Source organism: Protomyctophum bolini (genome assembly GCF_963924005.1).
Source record: "Protomyctophum bolini genome assembly, chromosome: 21".
Lineage (NCBI taxonomy): Eukaryota > Metazoa > Chordata > Actinopteri > Myctophiformes > Myctophidae > Protomyctophum > Protomyctophum bolini.
The window spans coordinates 12,079,955-12,104,987 of record NC_137882.1 but is presented as its reverse complement, the minus strand read 5'-3'; the positions used below and the strand labels follow the sequence as shown (position 1 = coordinate 12,104,987).

Below are 25,033 nucleotides of genomic sequence, written 5' to 3'. Positions count from 1 at the left end.
AGCAATGACAAAATATTAAAAATACTCTGTTACAAGCAAAATGCCTGCTTTCAAGATCTGAAGGGCAAAATAATTGGCATTAAAAGGTTTTGTCTAAAGTAAAAAGAAAAATGTGTCAGACTCACATATACTGTAGTGGATGTACTGTAGTGGAGTATAAAGTTTTGAAAAATGTACTCAAGTGCAGTTAACTGTATCATCAACACAGTCACAATAACTGACAATAACTCACCAAAGAACTCACCAAAGCCCTCACGCACGCACGCACGCAGGCACGCAGTATACATACTGTATACTGTAGGTCATACAGTACATACCACATCGAATGTCACGTCTAAAAAGGTGGACACCACCACCCAAACAATTTTTAGCAGTGGTCCGAAAGGACCCTGACCCATATTGGAGAGGGATCTAAGTAGGGAGTCCACAGCGATGTGCATTCCTCTATTTTATTTATAACAGAGCGGTTTGGAATAGCAGCTGGATAGCATGCACCATCACGTCTCTGTCAGTAATCAGGGCGTCTTCATTCGCATCGCATCGCAAACAACACGGCCTTGCATCACCCTTGCTTAAGCATGAAACCTTTAGGCAGGCCATAAACCTAATTATACAGTGGTTGTGTGTGCGTGTGCTTGTGCGTGTGGATGTGGTAGTAAATACTCTATGGTAATAAAGACTCACAAGTCAGTCTGTAAACACGTCAGTCAATAGAGGCCGAGGACAATGAATCTCCCAGCTTTTGTGGCTAGAACTGTGTGGAAACAATTAGACGCTGTACACCTCTTGCCAAGGTGTCTGTACCATTCAGTACCAAGCAGATGCGGCTAATGAATATCTGGCAAAGTCCTGGAGGGGAACGCAGGCTGCAGCCTGCAGCTGGCTACAGCAATATGAATCCTGACAGGTAAACCGAACACGCATATTCAGAACGCACGCACAAAAACACACAAGCAATTAAACACATAAACACGCAGTCATGACTGGTTTCAAATGCACACGCTGTCACAGTTAGTGAGGCGGGTGCTCTCTAGCACAGATAACAGGGCAGCGTTGCAGATTTAAAGGGATAGTTCACCTCCCAAAATATTTCTTTCTATCGATTACTCACCCCATGGAGACTTGAATTCAGATATGCTTTTTTGTTTTGTCTCATTCCTAAGCCAATACTTTGATAGCCAGAAGTGGTTCCCTATGGAGACTCCTATCGGCGTATAGTTACATTTAAGATCTATATTTCCCTTTTTCTTCTGTTGCTACAAATGCAAAGGAAAATCGATCTGATGTATTTGCTCTGTTTTCTGTTAAATTAATGAAATGAATGAGCTTGTCTCAGTCAATGGACAGTTGCCCGGATGTTACACAAAAATTGATTGCCGATGCCTTGCCAACTGTCAGCAGTCTCTGTGTCGATTGAGTAACCATTCTATTCAATAGGTCAGGAAAGTAACTGGTCGGAATAACGTGCTCCTTACACGCACTATGTATGGCCGGGAAAACCCTTCTTTTCACCCTGTCAGGTGAAAAGAAGTGTAGCGCCCAGGATTATTAGATAATTGACACTGGGTGAAAAAATGGCTTGCAAAATCGTGGGAAAAGATTAAGTAATCCTGTAACGTAACAAGTTACTTAAGTAACGTTACTCAACATTAGGCACAAAACTAGGAACATAGTTAGTTAGCAACAAGTTAGAGAGTAAAAAAATAAAACAACAAAAGGTCCTTCATATAAGTTCATATTGGAGTTGTGACAAGATTGGTCTCCACTACTGGTTTTCCAACTACCTTGCATTTCTACATTCCAAGACCTATCGGTAGTGCTAGACTAGTGTTAATGAGGGGATTTTGGATCATTTTTATCATCATCATCATCATGGACAATTCATAACTGCCCTCCACTTAAGCAAGTTTAGCCTATTTCGATGTACTAATAGCAAGAGGGTAAATATTAGACAGACAGACAGACAGACAGACAGACAGACAGACAGACAGACAGACATACCTGTCCACAGCCAGGACACTCGTTGCCGTTCTCGCAGGTTCTGCGTCGTGACTGGATGCCACCTCCACACGGCACCGTGCAGCGCTCCCACGCCGACCAGGCTGACCAATAGATGTGGGGCGGACAGGGCAGGTGCTCATTGCAGTACCTGGGAAGGACAAGTGCCACAGGAGATGAGTGGAGTGTGTGTGTGTGTGTGTGTGTGTGTGTGTGTGTGTGTGTGTGTGTGTGTGTGTGTGTGTGTGTGTGTGTGTGTGTTTATTGCGAACGCAGTGAGCACTTACTATGAGACCTAGCAGATCATGTCTGTCTGTCTGTGTGTGTGTCTGTCTGTCTGTCTGTCTGTCCCGTTTTTCTGCCCATATATGGAGCTGAGTGATTTGTGTCACCATGACTCAGCCATAACCATATAAGGAGTCCCCAAAGCAGCTATACGTCCAAAACCTATACGTCCAAAACCCAAATATGTACGAGCTGCGTTCGCTTCCCGCGTTTGCGCGTCTTACTGGTATACAGGTAAGTTGAACTGAATACTAGGGTGTGAGGATGTGAACACTCAGTACACAGTACACAGTGTACAGTGTCTACAATAAGTGACAGTAAGTCCTGGTATTGATCAGACAGCCTCACACCACAAGACGGAACAAGCGACTATATTCATCTACCAAATCATCTATTTTTTGTCCCCTTTTAATGGCAGAGAACATGGCACAATCCTAAAATGCTAATCATCGATTGAATCCAGGCCACCAGCAAAACACCACACCATATGCCAGCAGTGAGCACGCAGTGCAAACGGCCAAAGTAATTGAGGTCTAAGCGCGCATGAAACGCACATCTACGGACATCGGACACTTCATCATCCCGCGATCTTAATGGGCGTCCATATGTATTTTGCACAATTTATTGACACGGTCCATGAAAAAGCCATACAGACGCATGTATCATCTCTAATTGCGACATTTACGAGACATTTACTGCACTGTCTCCAGTGCTTAATTACACAAGCCCTCATTATAGGATAACGGAATGCTATTGCTGGTCTTATTAGAGTCGTATAGTTTACTTTAATAACTTCAACACTTGCTATAAAAGGTCTTTACTGCTTTCTTTGTTTCATTTTGGTGCATCGTTGGGCTTTGATGATAACACTGCACGTCATGTGATGGAAACAGATCTTTCATATCCCACCTCTAGAGATGTGGTGGGGGTTTATATCGTACCACACAGTAAAAGCCTCAGAGTTGAAGTAACACTGAAAACTCTGGGACCACACAGTAAAAGCCTCAGAGTTGAAGTAACACTGAAAACAATCTGGCACTTATTATAGCAAATGGGATACTGAAGTTGTCTGTACTCTGGACACTGAAGCCAAAGCACAGTATAGCGTTATCCCTTCCCAGCTGTCAGAGAAGAGGAGAGGGGGAATAAATAAAATGAAGGAATGATAAGAATGAGTAACGGAATAACTTTTGATTAAAGTGTCAGCTATTTTTGGTGAGGGACACGATGATGTAGCCTACACTATTGCACTGATGGGCAGAAACATTGTATTCTCCATATTTCAACTTTTAATATTTCGTTTTTGTAAATGAATGCCCTATTTCGTCAAACAAAAGCAGAAAAAAGGCGACCTACAAGCTCACAATTGCGGTGTGCTGTGAGCTTGTAGAGCTACTATTTCCGCCAGGTATCAATTCATTCATTTTTTGAAGGCCCACGGCTCCCACGCCATGAACCGTGCTGTGAGCTTGTAGAGCTACTATTTCCGCCAGGTATCAATTCATTCATTTTTTGAAGGCCCACGGCTCCCACGCCATGAACCGGAAGAAAATAAGCGCTGTGTAAAGTTTCTTTCACCCATTACATTTTGTAACCGCGATCATCGGTTCTGTAGTTATGGTCCGTGAATAAAGCGTATTGTTTTGACCAAAAACACAATCTGTGAGAAGAATACGAGATAAATGCATTTTAGTAAATCTATTTACATTGACAGACTTTTCACTTCTGGTTCATTTCCGGTTTTATCGGTTTCCTAGCAACCCATCTTAATCAATGAAAACCTTTAAATATATGATATCTTGTCAATGGTTGTCAACACTGTTAGATTTAAATTGACGAGATATCTCATCAATGGCAGTCATTTGTGTTTTAACAGGAAGTAAGCCTTGCAGAGACATGAGGCCCATAGGGCAGGAGCCTATCTCCTGTTTCTGTAGCGTGAGGCAGCTTGATGTAGTACACCCCCTGGACATGCCACTAGTATGTCGCAGGGACCCAATCCAACCCTTGATGCTGAGTATCAAGCAGGGAGGCACTGGGTCCCAATTTTAGAGTCTTTGGTATTGAATCTCAGGGCGGACACTCTACCACAAGGCCACTGAGCTGGCTCTTTTAACAAGAGCTTGTGACAAAATCTATATTTTTTTCTTCCATTTCCTGAAAAATAACAGTTTTGGACATAACAGTACAAGGTTACAAGGACAGCGACAATATTAGGTTTTACTCATAGAGAAACACTCTCGATCTCTGAATCTCCCTCTCTCTGTGGAGAGATGTGATGTCGCAAAAAGTGAAAACCTATACGGATCAATACTGTGGGAAAACATAGATTTCTGAACTCACTGTCATAGGAATTAATTACTTCTGCCAGGCAGATGGCTTTGCCCCAGTATAGATTGGCCTTTGTGTTTAGTGAAACATTTCCTCAGAAAACACTGGGCAGGCCCTCCGAATAAAGTGGCGCTAATTACTTGCTATAGGCTGACTAAGCAGAGAGTTGTACGTCAGTGTTCTTCAGGGAATACCAACAGAAGGTCTATAAATGCAAGCACTTACCAGACAGATTCCAGCCAACAGCATCGCCTCTCACGGTCCATTTCAGAGCATTAGTTTTGCTTTAACAAACAACGGCACCTACCGCAATATGTAGTCAGTGCCAAAGTTAGTTAGGGAAAGACTAGGGGCCAGGATACGTGGAGACAGAAGGCTGCGAGAGGAGCTAGACATTTTGGCCATGGGACACCGTGGGTGTGTGTGTGTGTGTGTGTGTGTGTGTGTGTGTGTGTGTGTGTGTGTGTGTGTGTGTGTGTGTGTGTGTGTGTGCGCGCGCGGGCGTGCGTGCGTGCGCGGGCGTGCGTGCGTGCGCGGGCGGGCGGGCGGGCGGGCGTCTGTGTCACCACTTGCACTTTCAGAGGCCAAGTAGTCATAGTTGCAACCATGGCCATCTGGCATCAGTGCTTGATGCACAAAAGTGTCAGAACAAAGCTTCACTACAGGAGCTGAACAAACAGTGAAAGCAGCCCTGTGGCACAGCAAAATAAAATAAAATAAAAAAACACTTTCCAAACATTAAAGGACAACACACACACTTTGTTAAAGTGCCAGTGTCTTTCATCCCGTGGGGATTACAGCTTGTATGTAGGCTTCCCACCGTTCCACACATGATGAACCGGCACACGGCCATTTCAGTAAATTCCGCACGTTGCACTATTCCCTTAATGTTTCGCCAGGGCTTATTCTTTTCTGGGGGTGTGTCCACAACAGATGGGCTGGATGCCGCTGGAGCTTTTTGAACACCTTTAATGTGCAGGTTTGAAATCCAACGACGTACCCCCGTTTACCAGAGCTTTGACCCGATGTGCACAGTCGCGCACACACACACACACACACACACACGTACGTGCATGCCCAGCATAATTCATCCGGTAACACATTTCTTCTTTCCCACACACACAAATGTGCAGCGAGCACACACACGCAATTTCTACTTGATTCATATTCATATCTGATCTTAATACGTTTCTGATTAAAACGGGTTGGGACTCGGGAGTAACGGATGCCATGCTGATTGGTCCTAATTGACGTGTTCTATAGCTTAATAGTTCCTCATGTCCAATAGACATGTGTCTGTGATATCTTGACATATCAGCTTATTATTCACATTCTGAGTTACTCTTTTAAACTACATATAAAAGGATGACAGGGACGCAGCTGTAATGTACGGCGCTATGAGCTTGTATATCTGCTATTTTTTAATAGCCAACTATGCTACACGCTATGAAGTATGAACCCCATTTGGAACTTGTCATTATCATATTAATAATGGCCTTACTGTAAACAGAGACAGAGAATGCCAGGAGCCTATGGATTCACGACATTGTTACATGATAAGAGGTACTATACAGTATGAACACATCACATACTTATTAATAGGATTAATGAAGAATGAAGTGCTTGAACATTCATTTGTTTATCTACCGTTTGAGCGCAAAAACAAGGAGGCAAGTCAGGTTTCTTGTATCATTGTCAATATTGTATCATTGTCACAATTGTTGAACGCGAGTGTTGTGCATCGCATTGATGTTGATAGCAATCAGTGTGCATTCATTGTGAACTCTCCCAGGTGCATCTTAGTCCCAATGGTGTGCTGAATGAATACTAAGTAAACGTTTGCATTCTGCATTACGAAACACAAAGCGCAAATTGCATGTAGCTCTGAGCGTAAGATATTAGTGGGATCTGATTGTGCCAGCCCACCCACACCTCATCTTAGAACCAACATACCCACCGGTGTTAAATAGACACATGTACAGTAGTTATTTGATATGTACAAATGGAGGCAATGCGTATGAAGGACACCTGCGTCCATTCATAAGATAGGATTAACACAGCCGATTGTTCTAGGACCTTCACTGGCAAACAGTGAAAGCAGCCCTGTGGCACAGCAAAATAAAATAAAATAAAAAAACACTTTCCAAACATTAAAGGACAACACACACACTTTGTTAAAGTGCCAGTGTCTTTCATCCCGTGGGGATTACAGCTTGTATGTAGGCTTCCCACTGTTCCACACATGATGAACCGGCACACGGCCATTTCAGTAAATTTCGCACGTTGCACTATTCCCTTAATGTTTCGCCAGGGCTTATTCTTTTCTGGGGGTGTGTCCACAACAGATTATTTTAAACTACATATGAATCTGGGAGTTCCAGTCTACCTCAACTTGTTCTATGGACTGGAGAGAGCACTGTTGGAAAAATATTATTAGATATTTTAAGACCCCATACCAGGAAAAATACAAAGGGGACGATAGGCTGTGCTGGAGGCAGTGTGGGGCAAAGAAAGCCAACCACTTCCACATTTTCTGGGGGTGCCCCAAATTGGGGGTGTTTTGGAACAATATTCACAAATCACTGTGCTCAGTATTTAATACTCCAATACCTTTCAACTTCACAACCCTGTACCTGGGCCACATTGAATGTCTTAACCAGTCGAGATACACAAAGCTACTGCAGGTGCTCTTGGCAGCCAGCAAAAAGTCAATAACAAGAAGATGGCTATCCCCAATCACACCCACAATGGACGATTGGCATGGAATAGTCCTAGATATCTTCAAAATGGAAAAATGAACATACATGTTAAGAACTAGATTAGACAATTTCTACCAAATTTGGAACAACTGGATAGTGCACATTGCCCCCCTGAGAGCGGACTTCGTGTGATCTCACTGGTTCATTGCCTGCTGTATGATTGTATAAAATGTATAAGACACCTCTCCTCCTCTCGTGGTCGAAGACCAAAGCTATATTGTTTTTGTCCCCCTCAGCATAAATGTATATACTTTCGGTTTTTTTTCTTTCTCGGTTGTTGTTGTTTTTTTTGTTTCCTTTGCCTTTGCTCTTTTATTTTTGTCCTCCTGAAATGTACAATCTGAAGTGATACTGCCTTGTCTGTCCCTGTTTGAGTGTGGACCTGATGTCATATGTAGAAAAAGGACTATACAGAGACATTGGAGATGGTGCCACATGGAGGGGGGATGAGGGAGGGAAGAGGGGTGGGAAAAAAAAAAGAAGAAATCTTGGGAACTGCTCTTGTGTCATATGTAAAAATGCTATATGTATTGTATTGCACTTTCCAAATAAAACAAATATTATAAAAGAAAAAAGAAAAACTACATATGAAAGGATGACAGGGACACGCAGCTGTAATGTACGGCGCTATGAGCTTGTATATCTGCTATTTTTGAATAGCCAACTACGCTACACGCTATGAAGTATGAACCCCATTTGGAACTTGTCATTATCATATTAATAATGGCCTTACTGTAAACAGAGAATGCCAGGAGCCTATGGATTCACGACATTCTTACATGATAAGAGGTATACAGTATGAACACATCACATACTTATTAATAGGATTAATGAAGAATGACGTGCTTGAACATTCATTTGTTTATCTACCGTTTGAGTGCAAAAACAAGTCAGGTTTCTTGTATCATTGTCAATATTGTATCATTGTCACAATTGTTGAACAACAGTGTTGTGCATCGCATTGATGTTGATAGCAATCAGTGTGCATTCATTGTGAACTCTCCCAGGTGCATCTTAGTCCCAATGGTGTGCTGAATGAATACTAAGTAAACGTTTGCATTCTGCATTACGAAACACAAAGCGCAAATTGCATGTAGCTCTGAGCGTAAGATATTAGTGGGATCTGATTGTGCCAGCCCACCCATACCTCATCTTAGGACCAAAATACCCACCGGTGCTAAATAGACACATGTGGTTATTTGATATTTGTACAACTGGAGGCAATGCGTATGAAGGACACCTGCGTCCATTCATATTAACACTGCTTCCATTAGCGCCGCATTACGCTGATTGTTCTAGGACCTTCACTGGCAGTAAGACAATTAAAAGAAGAAGAAAACAACTCTTTATTTCTCTCTTTCTCTCTCTTTCTTCCTCCAATTGCTTTCTCCCACAAAACAATGTATTTTGCTAGCTCCATTAACTCCGGGAAGTGTGTGAGGTGCATCGTGGTAAGGGCCGATTCATACTCCTATTTTACCGCTGTTTCGGCGCTGTAGTGCCAAAATGATTTCAGCTCGTCAGAAATTTTCAGTAGCACAGAAGAGACGACTTTAGGACGGTACCCACCCCCCGGACCTCAAATGACCTCACATTGTAGGCTCTACAGAGCCGAACCGACTTTTATTCGGCTCTAAAATAGGAGTATAAATCGGCCCTTACACTGACATCCCACTGACATCCTACAGAGACACTCCATAAAAAGAAGAGTGGGGGAAATAGTAAATATATGTACGCTATGAAGGCAGGAGACTATAGTGCTGTCTCCACTGGGCCAGCACAGCAACAACTACTGTGTTCCTGCTATCCTGGACCAAACAGCTGTCAGTGAATCATCACCAACATCCAGGGAGACAGTATCTTTCGCGCAGACGAAATGAAAGCCTGGGTATCGAGGCTAGGGAGACAGTGGTTCCCAGATGTGGGGGTTTTTTCCCCGTTATGTACTGAATCAGCACATTCATTCTTATTGACTTACACCAGTGGAGAAAAAGTGCATTCAAGATCAATTTCTACTTGATGTATTGTATATTGGGCAACAAAGTAGCAAATTCTGCCTCCCCCTGGCCAGCCGGGGCGCCTGATGGAGGGGAAAGGAACTGGTTGGAATAATGTGTTCCTTCCACGCGCTACGTCCAACCAGGGAAACTCCCCCCTGTCAGGTGTAAAGGAGCAACTTGGACACTCAGGCATGAAGGAAGCATGAGTTCAAGTCCGTTGCTCTCCCCATGTCCCCCATATATAAAAATAAATTCTTAAAAAAACAAAGTAGCAATACGCTTCTGATTAAAACGGGTTGGGACTCGGGAGTAACGGATGCCATGCTGATTGGTCCTAATTGACGTGTTCTATAGCTTAATAGTTCCTCATGTCCAATAGACATCTGTCTGTGATATCTTGACATATCAGCTTATTATTCACATTCTGCGTTACTCTTTTAAACTACATTTGTTTATCCACCGTTTGAGCGCAAAAAACTATTCAGGTTTCTTGTATCATTGTCAATTGTATCATTATCACAATTGTTGAACGTGTTGTGCATCGCATTGATGTTGATAGCAATCAGTGTGCATTCATTGTGAACTCTCCCAGGTGCATCTTAGTCCCAATGGTGTGCTGAATGAATACTAAGTAAACGCTTGCATTCTGCATTACGAAACACAAAGCGCAAATTGCATGTAGCTCTGAGCGTAAGATATTAGTGGGATCTGATTGTGCCAGCCCACCCACACCTCATCTTAGGATCGGCGCTAAATAGACGCATTATTTATTTATTTATTATTTAGTTATTTGATATTTGTACAACTGGGGGCAAAGCGTATGAAGGACACCTGCGTCCATTCATAAGATAGGATTAACACTGCTTCCATTAGCGCCGCATTACGCCCATTGGGAGTAAGACAATTAAAAGAAGAAGAAAACAACAAACAAAGAACTGAGGCAAAGCGAGAGAAATATTGATCGAGAGCCTCAGAACTGGAAAGAGATAGTCGGACACCTAAGGCCATAAATAATTATTTACCCATCCTTGATGCTGTTTTTATTTGTCACTCCTCATACTTTCTTTGGTACAAGAAGACAAATCAATTTTGTGAGGTCTACTTTGTGAGGCCTGCTGTTTTCCTGTTGCTCATGGTGTCATGGTCACACCGTGTAATCTCTCTCTCTCTCTCTCTCTCTCTCTCTCTCTTTCTCTCTCTCTCTTTCTTTCTTTCTTTCTTTCTTTCTCTATTTCTTTCTCTCTTTCTCTCTTTCTTTCTTTCTTCCTCCAATTTTTTTCTCCCACAAAACAATGTATTTTGCTAGCTCCATTAACTCGGGGAGGTGTGTGAGGTGCGTCGTGGTGACACTGACATCCCACAAAACACACAGGAATGCACACAGGAATGCACAGCTTCATCAAGATGTGCCTGCAGTCTTTGTTCAAAGAAATGGCCTTGATTGTGAACCCGGTGGTTTGCCTTGCCTGTGCTTTTCAGACGTCACTGTCCTTGTGGCTCAGTTTGACAGGAGTGGCGTAAGTGAGGAAGGGTGTAAAAGACTTCCCAGCTTGACCGTCCCTTCACCTGTGTTTAGTTCATACACTATGGTTATAGGCTACGTCTCTTTTCACTCCTCCCTTGCATCATTTCACTGGCGGACATACGTAGGAGGTTGCTTTACAGTGTACGGTATTAGAAAAAGTGATTATTCTAGGCCAATGCTTCAAAAACAGTTGACTAGGCGTGCGTATGTGCGTGCGTGCGTGGGCAAGCCAGAGAATTACCCCGGGCTCAGACTCAACTCATTCCTTAATTGGGCGTCGGAAAGTTGGACTGAATTGATTATAAAAACTAAGCAAACAAAAATGAAGAATTCATACTTCCATCCTGACTGCAAGTCGTGTGGCAACGTGTGCATATGAGGTACACACGAGTGTGCATGTTGTGTACTGTACTGTATCATACCTCTCCTCGCGGTTCTGGCCCACGCACACTCGTCCCCCGTGGCGCGGGGTGGGGTTGCTGCACGAGCGCTGTCGGACCTGGAAGCCGATGCCACAGGTGGTACTGCAGGGCGACCAGGACGTCCAGGGAGTCCACGCTCCATTCCTACACACATACACAAAACATTATGCATGCTGTACTAGAAACTATAACACAGCAGAACCTAGAACCTTGGAACGATGCAAGTTGGAAATGCATGCCCCACCCAGTTATTATGTCTGTGTCCCTTTTATGCCCATAATATGGAGATCTTTGTCAAAATATGGAGTATTATGCAGAATTGCAGATGTCAGAACATATTTGTGATGTCAGAACCATATATGTAGCCCGGGGAGGGGGCCTGTCCTGACTGAGCCCGGGCAGAGGCCTTTTGTGGCGGTTCTGGACAACCGTGGGTCCGACCGACTGACTGACAGACAGACAGACAGACAGACAGACAGACAGAGACATGGTGCATTTATAGATCAGAAGCACAATCATATAGCATGGACTGAACATGATTCAATTCTAGTTTTGTGGAACCAGAACAATCTGTGAGGGAGATGACAGCGACTGCGACACGAACAGAGACATGAGAGGTGTCTGACCATCTCTAGCTAGAGATGTTCAACTACTCCTCCACGAATATAGAATGTATTGTAGTGGTGCAATGCACACAGTGGACACATGCAGAGACATGTGCTGACAGATAAACCAACCGATAGATCAACTGAGGGACAGTGGAAAAATCTCCACTGGTTATACCTGGAACAGTTGGCCACCTCTACGCTGATCCCAAGGCACTGCTGGCCACCGCACTGGACGGCGGGGCTGTCACAGGCTCGCGTCCGACACAAGCATGACCCGGCACTGCCTCCGTCGGTGTGGCTGCAGGCCGCCCAGCCGGACCAGGCACCAAAACCCCCGTCAACCGTCACATTACGAACCTGTAGAAAATAATGAACATACAGCTCACACATAAATGTACGGGAGAGAATAGCAGAAAAGAAAAACCTCTACAAAGAGAGCTCAATGTGAAGCAAAACGGAATAAGTTAGAGAACGCTTATTATCATGGGGTGAGATAATTAAAGTGATAACCTGCGCACGTGGCCTACATATGAGAGGAGGCACACATTTCAGGGTAATTTAAAAGCCAAAGGACAACAGGAGAGGCGAGCACAAAATCATCATCTGCTTTGGCAGAGGCAGAAATATATTCTGCCCTTCGCTCGTATTGGTAATTGAACCCTGCCGTGCGTCCAAATTAGGATGCTAGAGTAAGGCAGACAGCATTTGCATTAAAAGGGCCTCAGCCTAGAAATCAAGTGACTAGAAAGAGAAAGCCAACAGCGTCTCGCTTTCCCCGAGACGTTATCCCCTCCACCCTCCCGCCCCCCCCCACGTATCTGTGGTTGAGATAAGGAACTGCGTAATTTCATTTAATGACATGAAGAGAATCGAAAGCAGAGAGGTACAGACACAGTGATATCATGCTACCGTGAGAGATAAATCGATTGTGAAAGCGGCTGATGGGAGCTCTCTCACACACACACACACACGCACGCACACGCGCGCACGTGCGCAAACACACACACACACACACACACACACACACACACACACACACACACACACACACACACACACACACACACACACACACACACACACACACACACACACACACACACACACACACACACTAAATATTAATTTACTGTACACCTCAACACCAGCAGTGTTTGCTGTTCAGAAGAACATTTCGTGCACTTGAACAGAAGGCTGAGTTCTTTCTTTGTAAAGAAAAGTAAAACATTTGGTGTGTAGGACGTACCTAGACGTACCTAGACGTCAACTAGACTACATACTAGTGAGACGAAAATGGAGGAATTCCATCTTGAACGCGGAACCCTACAACACCTTTAACTCTGTGGGTTCTGACCACCGGGTGGTATCCATGAGAGTGCGACTTAGCCTCAGGGTCCCCAAGCCAAGCCCCAAGATCCGGCACGACTGGAAGGCATTCGCAGCCGACCCAGGCCTGCAAGCCAGGTACACGGAGGAGGTTAGGAGGCGCTTTGGGCAGCTGGACAAGGGAGCTGAGCCCAGCAGCGAATATGAGAGATTTGTTGTTGCGAATGAGGAGGCGACCAGGCTGTGTGTGCCAATGCTGGACAAAGCCAGAGTGTCCATGCGGTCCAGACATCCGGAGGTTGTAGCTGCACGCAGCAGGGTGGAGGAAGCACGGCTCAACTTTGAGCGCGAACCAACCGTGGAGAGACGTGTTGTACTGAATGAAGCCAAGCAGTTTCTCTTCAGTACATACGACACGATAAAAGGAGTGGAACTGATGGAGAGCGTACAGAGAGTGCAGGCAGCGCATGGTGAACGGCAATATGGGGAGGCCTGGAAAGTCATCAATGAGATGACTGGGCGGAAAAGAGCTAAGGAGGGACAGGTGGAGGGACACAGCCCAGAGGACAGGGTGACTACCTGGTTCGGCCACTTCCAGGGGCTCCTGGGTACAGCAGAGGATGGAGTTGAGGAGGATGTGCCGGAAATCCTCCAGGGCCTGGACATCGAAGATGGTCCCTTTACGTCCAGTGAGCTTTCCAAGGCGAAATCCACAGTGAGGGAGGGCAAGAGTGCTGGGCCAGATGGCATACCCCCAGAGGTCCTAAAGAACTGTGACCTTGATGACCTCACCCTGGAGTTTTGCAACCTGTCACTAATGAACAACAAACAGCCTGAAATATGGTCTCTGTCCAACATCATTCCAGTGCCTAAAGCTGGGGACCTCTCAAAGCCAGACAACTACAGAGGCATCAGCCTGACTTGTATCACTGCAAAGATTTACAACAGAATGATACTAAACAGGATACGGCATGCCATCGACCCTCTCCTGAGAGAGAACCAAAATGGCTTCAGAGAGAGGAGAACTACCGTAGCACAGATCTTGGCACTGAGGAGAATGATTGAGGAGGTGAGGAAGGACAACTTGACTGCTGTACTCTGCTTCATCGACTTCAAAAAGGCGTTTGACTCGATTCACAGAGGCACAATGGTGAAGATCCTTAAGGCCTACGGTGTCCCTCCCAACTTGCTCCGGGCAATAGAGTCCATGTATGCAAAAACAAGGGCCAAGGTGGTGACCCCAGATGGTAACAGTGAGGAGTTTGATATCCGGGCCGGGGTAATGCAGGGGGATACCCTAGCCCCTTTCCTCTTCATCATAGTCCTGGACTATGCGCTCAGGAAAGCTATCAGTGGACGAGAGCAGGATCTTGGCTTCACCCTAACCCCAAGGAGGTCAAGACGACATCCCAAGGTAGTCCTGACAGATCTGGACTATGCGGATGACATCGGCCTGCTCTCCGACAGCGTGGAACAAGCTCAGGAACTCCTGAACAGTGTGGAGCTGGAGTGTGCCAAAGTTGGCCTTAGGCTAAATGCCAAGAAAACTGAGGTTATCACCTACAACATCTCACCGGAACATCCACCTCTCACAACAGCAGGAGGCACGGTGCTGAAGGAAGTCAAAGACTTCAAGTACCTGGGCTCATGGGTCAACTCAACCGAGCAAGATCTGAAAGTGAGGAAGGCACTTGCATGGAGGTCCCTAAATGGCATGAACAGTGTTTGGAACTCCAATCTCCCCCGACAAATCAAACTCAGCTTCTTCTACGCAACAGTGGAGTCTGTTCTCCTATACGGCAGTGAATGCTGGACCCTGAAGCCAACCCTGGAGAAGTCCCTTGACGGGTGCTACACCAGAATGCTGCGTGCAGTACTTAACATCAGCAAGACTGTACATGTCACTAACATGACTCTGTATGAGGGACTACCGAGGGTGAGCCAGAAAATAGCAGCCAGGAGAATGAGACTAGCAGGACACTGCCAAAGACATCAAGAACTGCCAGCCAGCAAACTGGTGCTCTGGGAACCAACACACGGCCATCGATCACGAGGACGCCCCGTGCTAACATACGTGGATATACTCAAGAGCGATGCAGGAGTGCAAAGTACCAACGAACTGGCCGGATGTATGGAGAACCGAGATGACTGGAAACGACGATGGAGGGCTCGTCTGAGGACGACCTAGAGAGAGACGTACCTAAGTCAAAGCCTAAACAGGAAATGTACAATATATGTTCCCATCACTTCTAAAACCACAGAAAAAGCAAACCTTGCAGAGACCAGATGGTATTTGTGAATAGACCGGTAAAGCATATCCCCTTCTGTCTGCCTCTACACTCTGCAGACTGTTGTAGTGCTTATCCTTGACTGACGTCCAATTCCAGACAAGTAAACAAAAACACTGAAATAGCTGACCAGCAAGATGACTTCTTTTACTCAGTGGTGGGAAAAGTACTCACATTTTTTATTTAAGTAAAGTATCAATATGTATCAATGTAGAGGATATTTTCAAATGGCCAAAATGTATATAGGGCTGAAGTGGTTAATGTGTAGTCCACAACACCAGCGCCCATACCCTGGGTCAGCCGGGGCGCCTGATGGAGGGGAAAGGAACTGTTTGGAATAACGTGTTCCTTCTACACGCTACTGTACGTCCTGCCCCTGTCAGTTGATAAGAAGCGGCCTGCTCACCCCTCAGCGATTGAAAGAAGCAAGAGCTCAGTTTGGGGCTCTCGCCTCGGGTCTATAGACACTGATGGGACAAGCTTCCAACAGAAAAGCTACACAGAGAATTCATTAAAATGTGGCGCAAATCATTGAATATATATTTCAGAGCGAACATTTTTAACTAAAATATTTGTTTCTGGGGGGTCCCTGGAACTACACATTTTTAGATGGGGGTCCGTGGCCCAATAGAGATAATTCTGGGGGTACTTGACATGAAAAAGGTTGAGCACCACTGACATTTTGACACTGACTTTTTTTTAATCAAACTCAGTTCAAAATGGGTTAAGAGTCAAGCTTTTGGCACTAAAATTAAACCTATAACATTGAATTAGTTTGAAGCTTCAGGGGAAGTTGCCGTGTTTGCTGATGACTCGCTTTCCCATTCTGTGTTCAGAAAGGCTGCCATTGGAGAGGACCTTTTGTCTTTTACAATGAAGGCACAGTTGCTATTCTTTCTGGCAAAAAAATACAACTTGTCTATTTGGAACCCTGCCAGTCATGAGCCACAATGTTTAATGCATTCTTCTGTACAAGTAACCGCATCCATTTTTCACACCGTCAACAGTTTTAATACGAGGATTATAATTATATAGTCAGACATGATCGAATTGTAGATTACCTGTAAATTGCTAAATAAATAGTCTCTCCAGGGCAAAAAGTTGATGCACACATCCATGTTGAGAGTAACGTACATGGAACAAGCATCCATGTCTAGGTTAAATAGGGGGTTTACTGAAATAATCACAGTGTTGGGCAAGGTGTTAACTATTGATCAAATGTGTGTGTGTGTGTGTGTGTGTGCGTGTGCGTGTGCGTGTGCGTGTGTGTGTGCGCACACACACATGTGTGGATGGTGTACTGTATGCACAGTATGCAGAAGCACACGCCGCACATGCATATCAGGAGTAGAAGGAGAAATAATCATTGGGTTGGGTTATAGGAGTCAATTACTACATTTTATTTTTGGTAGCCTACACTTACACAACAGACTAATAGTGTGTATGTGTGCGTGCGTGCGTGCGTGCGTGCACTCCCTCCATGCATTAACGCAGCCATATGCTTGGTACCAAAGACGGAACACGCTGAGCATAAACTCAGACAGTCGGATCGTGTCGTCTATGGCATGCTTCTATGCTTCTGAGCATTCTGATTCAACTGTACATTATGTTTCTGCCAGCCCACCACGTCTGCTATTGACATCCGGTTAAGTTGTTGTATCATTCCTACACTGTTTGTATAGAAAAAGGTGGTGGTGAAAATAATCTAAACAGAGTTGCATTTAGTGTGCGGTATTCTTCCCTATTTGAATCTGTGTTAACAAATGCCATGAGGTGACCGTAGTGCCAGATAATCCTCTGAACATGAAACCACATAAAAGCATATGACAGCATTCAACACTGGGTGGAAAAATGGATGCCTGGAACAATTACCGTTTCATTTAGCCGCGTCGAGCTGAAATAGATACCCTGCCTAACAACCCTCCCTAATGTGGGTGGAGAAGAAGAGAAATGGAGGACCTGTTTGGCTAATGGACATGCAGAACTGAGGATGGATGACTGAAGTGCCACTTGCACTCATTCCCAGGGTGCTTTGCACTCCAGTACAGTCAAGTTGTTTGGTCCCCCAAGGTGCTTTTCTTTGGGAGGATTTGTCAGCAGTTTTGTCTGCTTTTCGAGGGCTGTTGTGTTTAAGTTGTGTGCGTGTGTGTTAGTGTGTGGAGGGAATACAGAGCAGGCTGCGGAGCTACCGGGCAAGACAACTACAGACTGTGGGTTTTACAGTGAATGTGGAGAGAAAGAAAAGTGAGTGAGGGTGCTGCTGGGGGAGGCTGCGCAAAGATAATTGAGTTTCTTAAAGTTTCTTCTGAAGATAAAGCAAACGAGTTTGCGAGAGAAAGATAGAGAAAACGTTGGCCGGCCGGGTACTCACTGGACACTTGGTGATGCTCTGTTCCCATTGGCTCATTCGGACGCTCTCCTCTAGGGTGGTGCACTTCTTGAGCACCAGGTCCCAGCCGCAGTACGGATCCCTGGCTCCTATGCATGCTCTGGGGGAAGAAGGAATGGGGGTGGAGAAATGGAGAAGAGAAGGTGAGCATCTGCGAGTTACGAATAGTTTTTCAGAGTTTCCCCGGCCGGACGTAGCGCGTGGAAGGAACACGTTATTCCGACCAGTTCCTTTCCCCTCCATCAGGCGCCCCGGCTGGCCAGGGGGAGGTAGTTTAGAGACCAGGATTACTGCATGTTTTTGTGAGGGTACCTACCCCAGGGGACACGGGGAGAACATGCAAACTACACAAAGAAAGGCCCTTTCGCCAACCCCCCGCCTCGGGTATGGGCACTGATGACACGAGTTACGAATAGTTTAAAAAGGCAACCTAGATGTGCGTAGATGAGCAATCATAGAGAGAAAGAGAGAGGGAGAGATTGATATGCTACAAAACAAGTGAGAGAATTGTGACCGACAACAACAGAGGAAAGTTGTTTGCATTTGTGTGTTGTGCGAATAAATGTGCATGCAGGCGTAACATCAGCAGCCTGATATGATGTATCTCTCTCAATCAATCTCTCTCACACACACACACACACACACACACACACACACACACACACACACACACACACACAACCGTATGTGCTGACTGATTATTCAGGTGATCCTCCGCCAAACACCGGGATTATGTTTCTGTGTTTGCATACATTGTGACTCAAACAAGCCTGTCATGCTGGCAAATAATGCAGTGGATAGCTGAGCTGTCCAGGTTCTCGTGGCTCTTCCAACCCCCTCCGGTGGTTTATGGAGTGCAATAAAAAGGCCTGATGTCTCTCGTTTCATGCAAATATGAGATTGGAGTGACATCACAATGACATATCTCGGAGCCACAGGCATCAACGCAGTGTGAGATGTAACCAAAGGTGTCCTTTGCGAGCCATAACAATGAGCCACCACACAAACGTACTCATGCGCTCGTACATGAGAGGGCAACTAGACAACTACAACAACACGCACGCAAGAGTGCGGAGAAAAGGCAGAAATGCCATAGCGCTCACACGCGAGGGTGCGAGTATAATGTTCATCCATGGAGGCGAAAATGCAACGCACACACGCGTGGACACAGACACATGCATGCACGCACGCACACATCAAAACACGCACACAACAAAACACACACACACACACACACACACACACACACACACACACACACACACACACACACACACACACACACACACACACACACACACACACACAAATTATAGAACATACAAACACACACACAGCAGCTGACGTAGTGTCTAGGCCGGGGGTAACAATAGCCAGAGAGTTATGGAACTATTTCTGTTCAGACAGGGGTATCATGACGACAGCAAGGGCGAGATGAAAGGGAAAAGGAACAAGCTAATACCTGTCTTTCTAAATGGCCTGCAGGGAATTACAGCATCTGCATTGCCGGTCACTGAACCACACGTGACTCGCCCACAGTGAAATACAGAGACAAGCTGTCTAATATTTCAAAATCGTTAAACCCCTTAAGGAAATGTGAACAGTGAACACTCTTGGAGTGTCAATCAGCATTGGTATGGTAGCTGGCGTGTCCTTGTCTGTCTTTACTTCCGTTTGTCCTTGTCTCTTTATTGCTCATCCGTCTGTTTTGATAAATAAAAAAAAGGCTGTCTGTTTGTCTGTGCTTCTGTTTATGTCTGTCTGTGTGTCTACATCTTTCTGTCTGCATCAATCTGCCTTGCACTCTGGAACACAAAATAACATTAGAAAGGTTTGCGGTTGGCTTGACTTCAAGCAGAGTAGCAGATGAAAGACGATCAAATAACAACAGGCACCTTTTTATATAAAAACATTGATCTTCCAATCACTCCCAATTACATCTATTTTGACAGGGCCAACAACTACAGGTGCAATTCTGTTTGAAATGCTAACATGTGATTTATTTATTGACTTTATTTACAGCCACAACTGCATGTGTTTTCTTTGGCATGTGTGAGGGAGAGGGGTGCATTTTTTTTGAGAGTGTGAATGAGAGAGAGAGAGAGAGAGAGAGAGAGAGAGAGGTAGACTGTGAGGCAGAGTGGAGCTCTTGGCACGTCAAGTGGCCCAGACAAAAGCAGATTTTAAAGGCTTTTAAATCTCAATGAGGGGCAGCTCGCCGTCACACACGTCTAACTCCGTCAAATAAAGGCCAAGTTATGGGCATTAAGCCTACTTTATACATGGTCACATAGCGGTGCCATGCACAAAGTAGAACATATTGCCAGATATATTATTTTCAAATCAGGGTCCGTGGCCAAATACAATTTGAGGGAACCACTGGCTTAGGCCGTCCTAGAGTCCTAGACCAAGGGTTCCCAAACGTTTCAGCCCCAAAATAATGCTGCCATTGACTCACAAACCAAACCTAACCCCAGAGGTCATTTTATGCACATAAATGTAGGCTACACATTTGCCCACACTTTGAATGTATTAATCCTAGGGCTAAGGAAGGTTTTTTAACAATCATGGTTCAAATGTATTTGTAATCATTTTTACATTATATTTCACTCATTCTGTTGAATTCTATTCAGGTGTGTAAAATATTTTTGATAACCCAAATTAATTGCGCGACCCCACTCTATGTGGGGTCCCAACCCCAACTTTGGGAACCCATATCCTAGACCAGTGGTTCCCAAAGTGGGGTCTGGGGACCCCCAGGGGTCCTTGATGGAGTTCCAGGGGGTCCCGAGCTAAATGATAGTTTGGAACCAAATGGACCCATATGGTCTCACAGTTAAAATTAACATTGATTTTACAATATAAATTGGGGGTCCCAGAGATATAAATGCCATTAAATGGGGATCCGTAGTCTAATGCATGTCAAACTGGGGGGTCCTTGAAATTAAACGGGTTGAGAATCTCTGCTAGAGCATTAAAGATCTTCTCTTACGGGGGTCCCTGGTATATCTCTTCAAATAGTGGGGTCCGCGGGCTAATTAGTGTCAATTTGGGGGTCCTTGATATGAAAATGTTTGGGAACCCCACTAGACCACTCTTCAACATTGTTGTCCTCTGTGTGTGTGTCTCTCTCTCTCTGTGTGTGTGTGTGTGTGTGTGTGTGTGTGTGTGTGTGTGTGTGTGTGTGTGTGTGTGTGTGTGTGTGTGCGTGTCTGTGCAGCATACTCACTCTCTGGTCTTGTGGTAGCTGCACCTCATTAGCGGGATCTTGATGACCTGGTCCCTGACGCCTACGTACAGCTCACTGCGGCTGTGCAGGATCAGCAGGCTCCGGATTGGCTGCCTCTTCCTGAGTGGGAACAGCTCGATCTCCTCCAATAGGCAGTTCCCCGCCGACCGGTTGAGAGGGGACAGTACCTTCCTAATTGTACCGTAGTCTAGAGGAGAGACAAAGACAGGAGGAGAAAGATTGAAGGAGAAGTTGCGGAAGAAAGAGAGTTCGGGAGAGACAGTGCAGAAATAAAAATCAGACCCATCTGAAGTGAGTGGTGCTGTACTGTACTGTACTGTACTGTACTGTACTGTACTGTACTGTACTGTACTGTACTGTACTGTACTGTACAAGCCCTCCTCCCTGGCCTGTGTGTGTGTGTGTGTGTCTGTGTCTTTGTGTTAGGCTGTGCAACAGTGACACTTGGTGGTGATTGGTGAACAAACTCTAACGCTATTTACGTGCTCGGACACAGCCAGGGACCCAGGGACCCAGGGACCCAGGGACAGACACAGGGACCCATGGACCCAGGGACCCAGGGACCCAGGGACCCATGGACCCGGCAGGGACCCAGGGACCCGGGGACATATAGGAACCCAGGAACCCAGGGACCCAGGGATCCAGAGACACAGCCACACACATAGCTGTCTATAGGAGTGGTTGCACCACTCAAAAATGTTGAGACAGTGGGTAGGCAGACGCCAAAAAGGGAACACATACTGTACCTCTGAATAGCATGTGTGCATGCGAGCTATTCTGAACTCTGTGTGAACCGCAAAAGAATCGCTCCCTAATAGTGTGGCTGTGAAATACTGTAAGACTGTCAGAAAGACTGGTGGTGCACCAAGCCTACGATATCAATACACACACATCGCTGTAAGATTCAACCGCATGGGGCCTGGAGCGCTGCTGGAGCACGCCACTTCTGGCCAAGAGTCATTCGTCTTTCGTGACATGCTCCAAGTGATGAAATGACTTTGTAGCTCTTCTGACAGAGGCCAGTGTCTGATCATTGTCGTTCTCAGTATCCCCTGACCTTTCTGTTGCTGTCCTTTCATGAGGATACTCCCCTGTGACCGCATCGGGGGAGAGGGTCGGTGGGTGGGTGGGTTGGACGGGTGCTGGACTGGTGGGGGGGATTAGGACAGATTTTCCTCAGGGATGAAGTCAAAACAAACATCATCAATTATGCATGTTGTCCCCGGGGTGAGTTAAAACTAATGAGGTGCATGTAATGGCAAAGGAGGAAGGGTGAAATTACTAATTCAATTTCAGGGTGAGAAATAAAATAGTTAAGTTTTGCCCTTGAGGTATTTTTGTCAAGGCATAGCTCTGCCGTTTTTTGTGTGGAGGAAACCGTATCAATGTTCTCTTGTGCGCCTTAAGTAAGACTCGTCTTGGTATAATTGGGCAGGTAACTATATTTAGAGCACCACTCTTACAAAAGTTAAGGAAGTTCTCTCTCTCCTAACACCAACGAGCTGGCCGGATGTATGGAGAACCGGGATGACTGGAGGCGACGATGGAAGGCTCGTCTGTGGACGACCTAGAGAGAGATCCTAGATGCTGCCGTGTGGCTCAGATTACCATCAAGGACTGCAGTCTAAAGCTAGCTCTTGGTGAAATCCGCTGCAGACCAGGTGTAGGCACAGCACAGGATATTATATAGGGAATACTATAATGTTATAATACCTTAAACATCATTGGGACCTCTAGTAGAGCGATCAGGTACCACAGAAATGGCCCCAATCAGGAGAGTGCATGCTTTTTAGCGCTAATGGCCTGTGATTAGATAATGTGTGCTATCCAGCGTTAATGGGACTTGGCATCGTTTCAGATGTTTTCATTAGGGCCTGGTTAGTATCCATGGAACTGGCAGAGGTGGCAGCTCTCGTTCGTTGCTGCATTGATCACAACATGCATCCAACCGACAGGAGGGGAATTATTTTACCACAGTGCTGCCAAGGCCAGGGCTTGTGACCTGGAACAGGTGTGTGTGTGCATGGATGTGTCCGTGCATGTGTGTTCAGTGAAGTCAAGTGCACGTTAAGTTTTCTGTTTGTGTTCTGTCTGTTGAATGCTTGATTCTGATTGGTCAATCACTGAATTCAGCGGTGTGTTATTTCTTGATAATGTAATTCTGTAATTCAATTAATTGTTTGTGCGCGCATGTGAGTAGCAAGTTCGCGCTCCATCTACCGTTCACAAAGTTAGGTGCCCCTGTACAAAATATATGTCTGGGGTAATTATTTTTGTACAGTATATGAAACATTGTTTGGGTCTGTATGGGACCGTGTAATTTCAACAATCTACAAGGCAATTCTAAGATGCTATAGCCCAAAAGGTTGATGAATGTCTATCATTAAGTTGATGTTTTCACTGATTGGATCATTTCACCATCTTGCAATGTCGCACGGCACTAACGTGTGGTGCTTTGCTGCTCTGAATTTGATATGCCCACTCAATCAAAGCAGGAAAAGGCACAATCTCTCTGCTATAACTGTCATCAGAAGGAACATGTGCCTACTGAACTAATCTAAATTCAGCATATTGGGCCAGTCTGCTGATCAGCCAGTGGGCTGCTACGACGTGCTACGTATACCTTGGGAGTTCAGATGGGATCTTGTGTGTGTGCATTGCAAGTCAAAGTGTAGCTGTCGTTTCTTTAACGTCTGTTTGTGTGCATATTCTACTTATGTGTTATTCATTACGGGCATGTCTTCTTTTGACAGACGACTGGTTGCAATTTCATGGTGTTTACAATCTCTTGGCAAGGGACTGAGTGTGAGTGATATGTGGTCTGATGAGTCTGCGTGTGTATAGTTTGACTGTGGGCGTGTATATCAGGGGCGAGAGTGTGTAGCTGTGTGTGTGTGTGTGTGTGTGTGTGTGTGTGTGTGTGTGTGTGTGTGTGTGTGTGCGTGCGTGTCAATGTGGTGTGCATATGCATGTGGGCGTTATATGGTGTGTGCATGTCTGTGTGTTTCCAGTGCATATGGGAGACACATGGAGGTGCAGTAAAGAGCAATCACATTAGTGTCAGGACTTTGAAGTCTCCTCAGGGTTACAGATATATTGAATTAATTTCCTTTCCTGACACTGCTCTATTCCCTCCTTGTCCCCAGAGCAGAGTTCAAGGTCTTAACCTCTTATCATTTTTATCCCACGATTTTGTAACCCATTTTTCACTCCTGTGTCAATTATCTAATGTGATCCTGGGCTCTACACACCCTCCGCCAACCTAGTCCCCATATATGGGGGACATGGGGAGAGCAATGGACTTGAACTCATGCTTCCTTCATGCCTGAGTGTCCAAGTTGCTCCTTTACACCTGACAGGGGGGAGTTTCCCTGGTTGGACGTAGCGCATGGAAGGAACACGTTATTCCAACCGTTATTCCTTTCCCCTCCATCAGGCGCCCCGGCTGGCCAGGGGGAGGCAGTTTAGAGACCAGGATTACTGCATGTTTTTTGTGAGGGTACCTACGACACAGGGAGAACATGCAAACTCCACACAGAAAGGCCCTTTCGCCAAACCCCTCCTCGGGTATGGGCACTGATGGGAGGAAGAAACACGCCGCCAGCACCCACAGCGTCCCGAGCGGGAATCGAACCCAGGACCTTCTAGCTGTGAGGCGACAGCACTACCAACTGTGCCACCGTGCCCCCAGTTCAAGGACTTCAAAAAGTCACATAGCCGCACATAAATGGCAGGACGCACGCACACATGCAAGCTTCCAAAAGGCCCACATATCACAATATCAATGTTCTTTATGGTAGATTTGGTGACACCGATGGTGACTGGTGGTCACTACAGGTGACAGTAGTGTCA

At 45.5% G+C, this 25,033-nt stretch overlaps 1 protein-coding gene across 2 annotated transcripts in view; it reads right to left on the bottom strand.

Annotated features, from left to right (window-relative positions):
- sema5a (sema domain, seven thrombospondin repeats (type 1 and type 1-like), transmembrane domain (TM) and short cytoplasmic domain, (semaphorin) 5A) overlaps positions 1-25,033 on the bottom strand; it is a 156,116-nt gene that overhangs the window by 38,488 nt on the left and 92,595 nt on the right. For both annotated transcript variants that reach the window (XM_080793516.1, XM_080793515.1), the window contains exons 11-15: positions 21,161-21,368; positions 17,914-18,031; positions 12,104-12,285; positions 11,321-11,464; positions 2,002-2,149 (exon numbers count right to left, since the gene is read on the bottom strand). In XM_080793516.1, the coding sequence (XP_080649642.1) occupies positions 2,002-2,149; positions 11,321-11,464; positions 12,104-12,285; positions 17,914-18,031; positions 21,161-21,368 (800 nt within the window). The remainder of the gene's footprint in view (positions 1-2,001; positions 2,150-11,320; positions 11,465-12,103; positions 12,286-17,913; positions 18,032-21,160; positions 21,369-25,033) is intronic.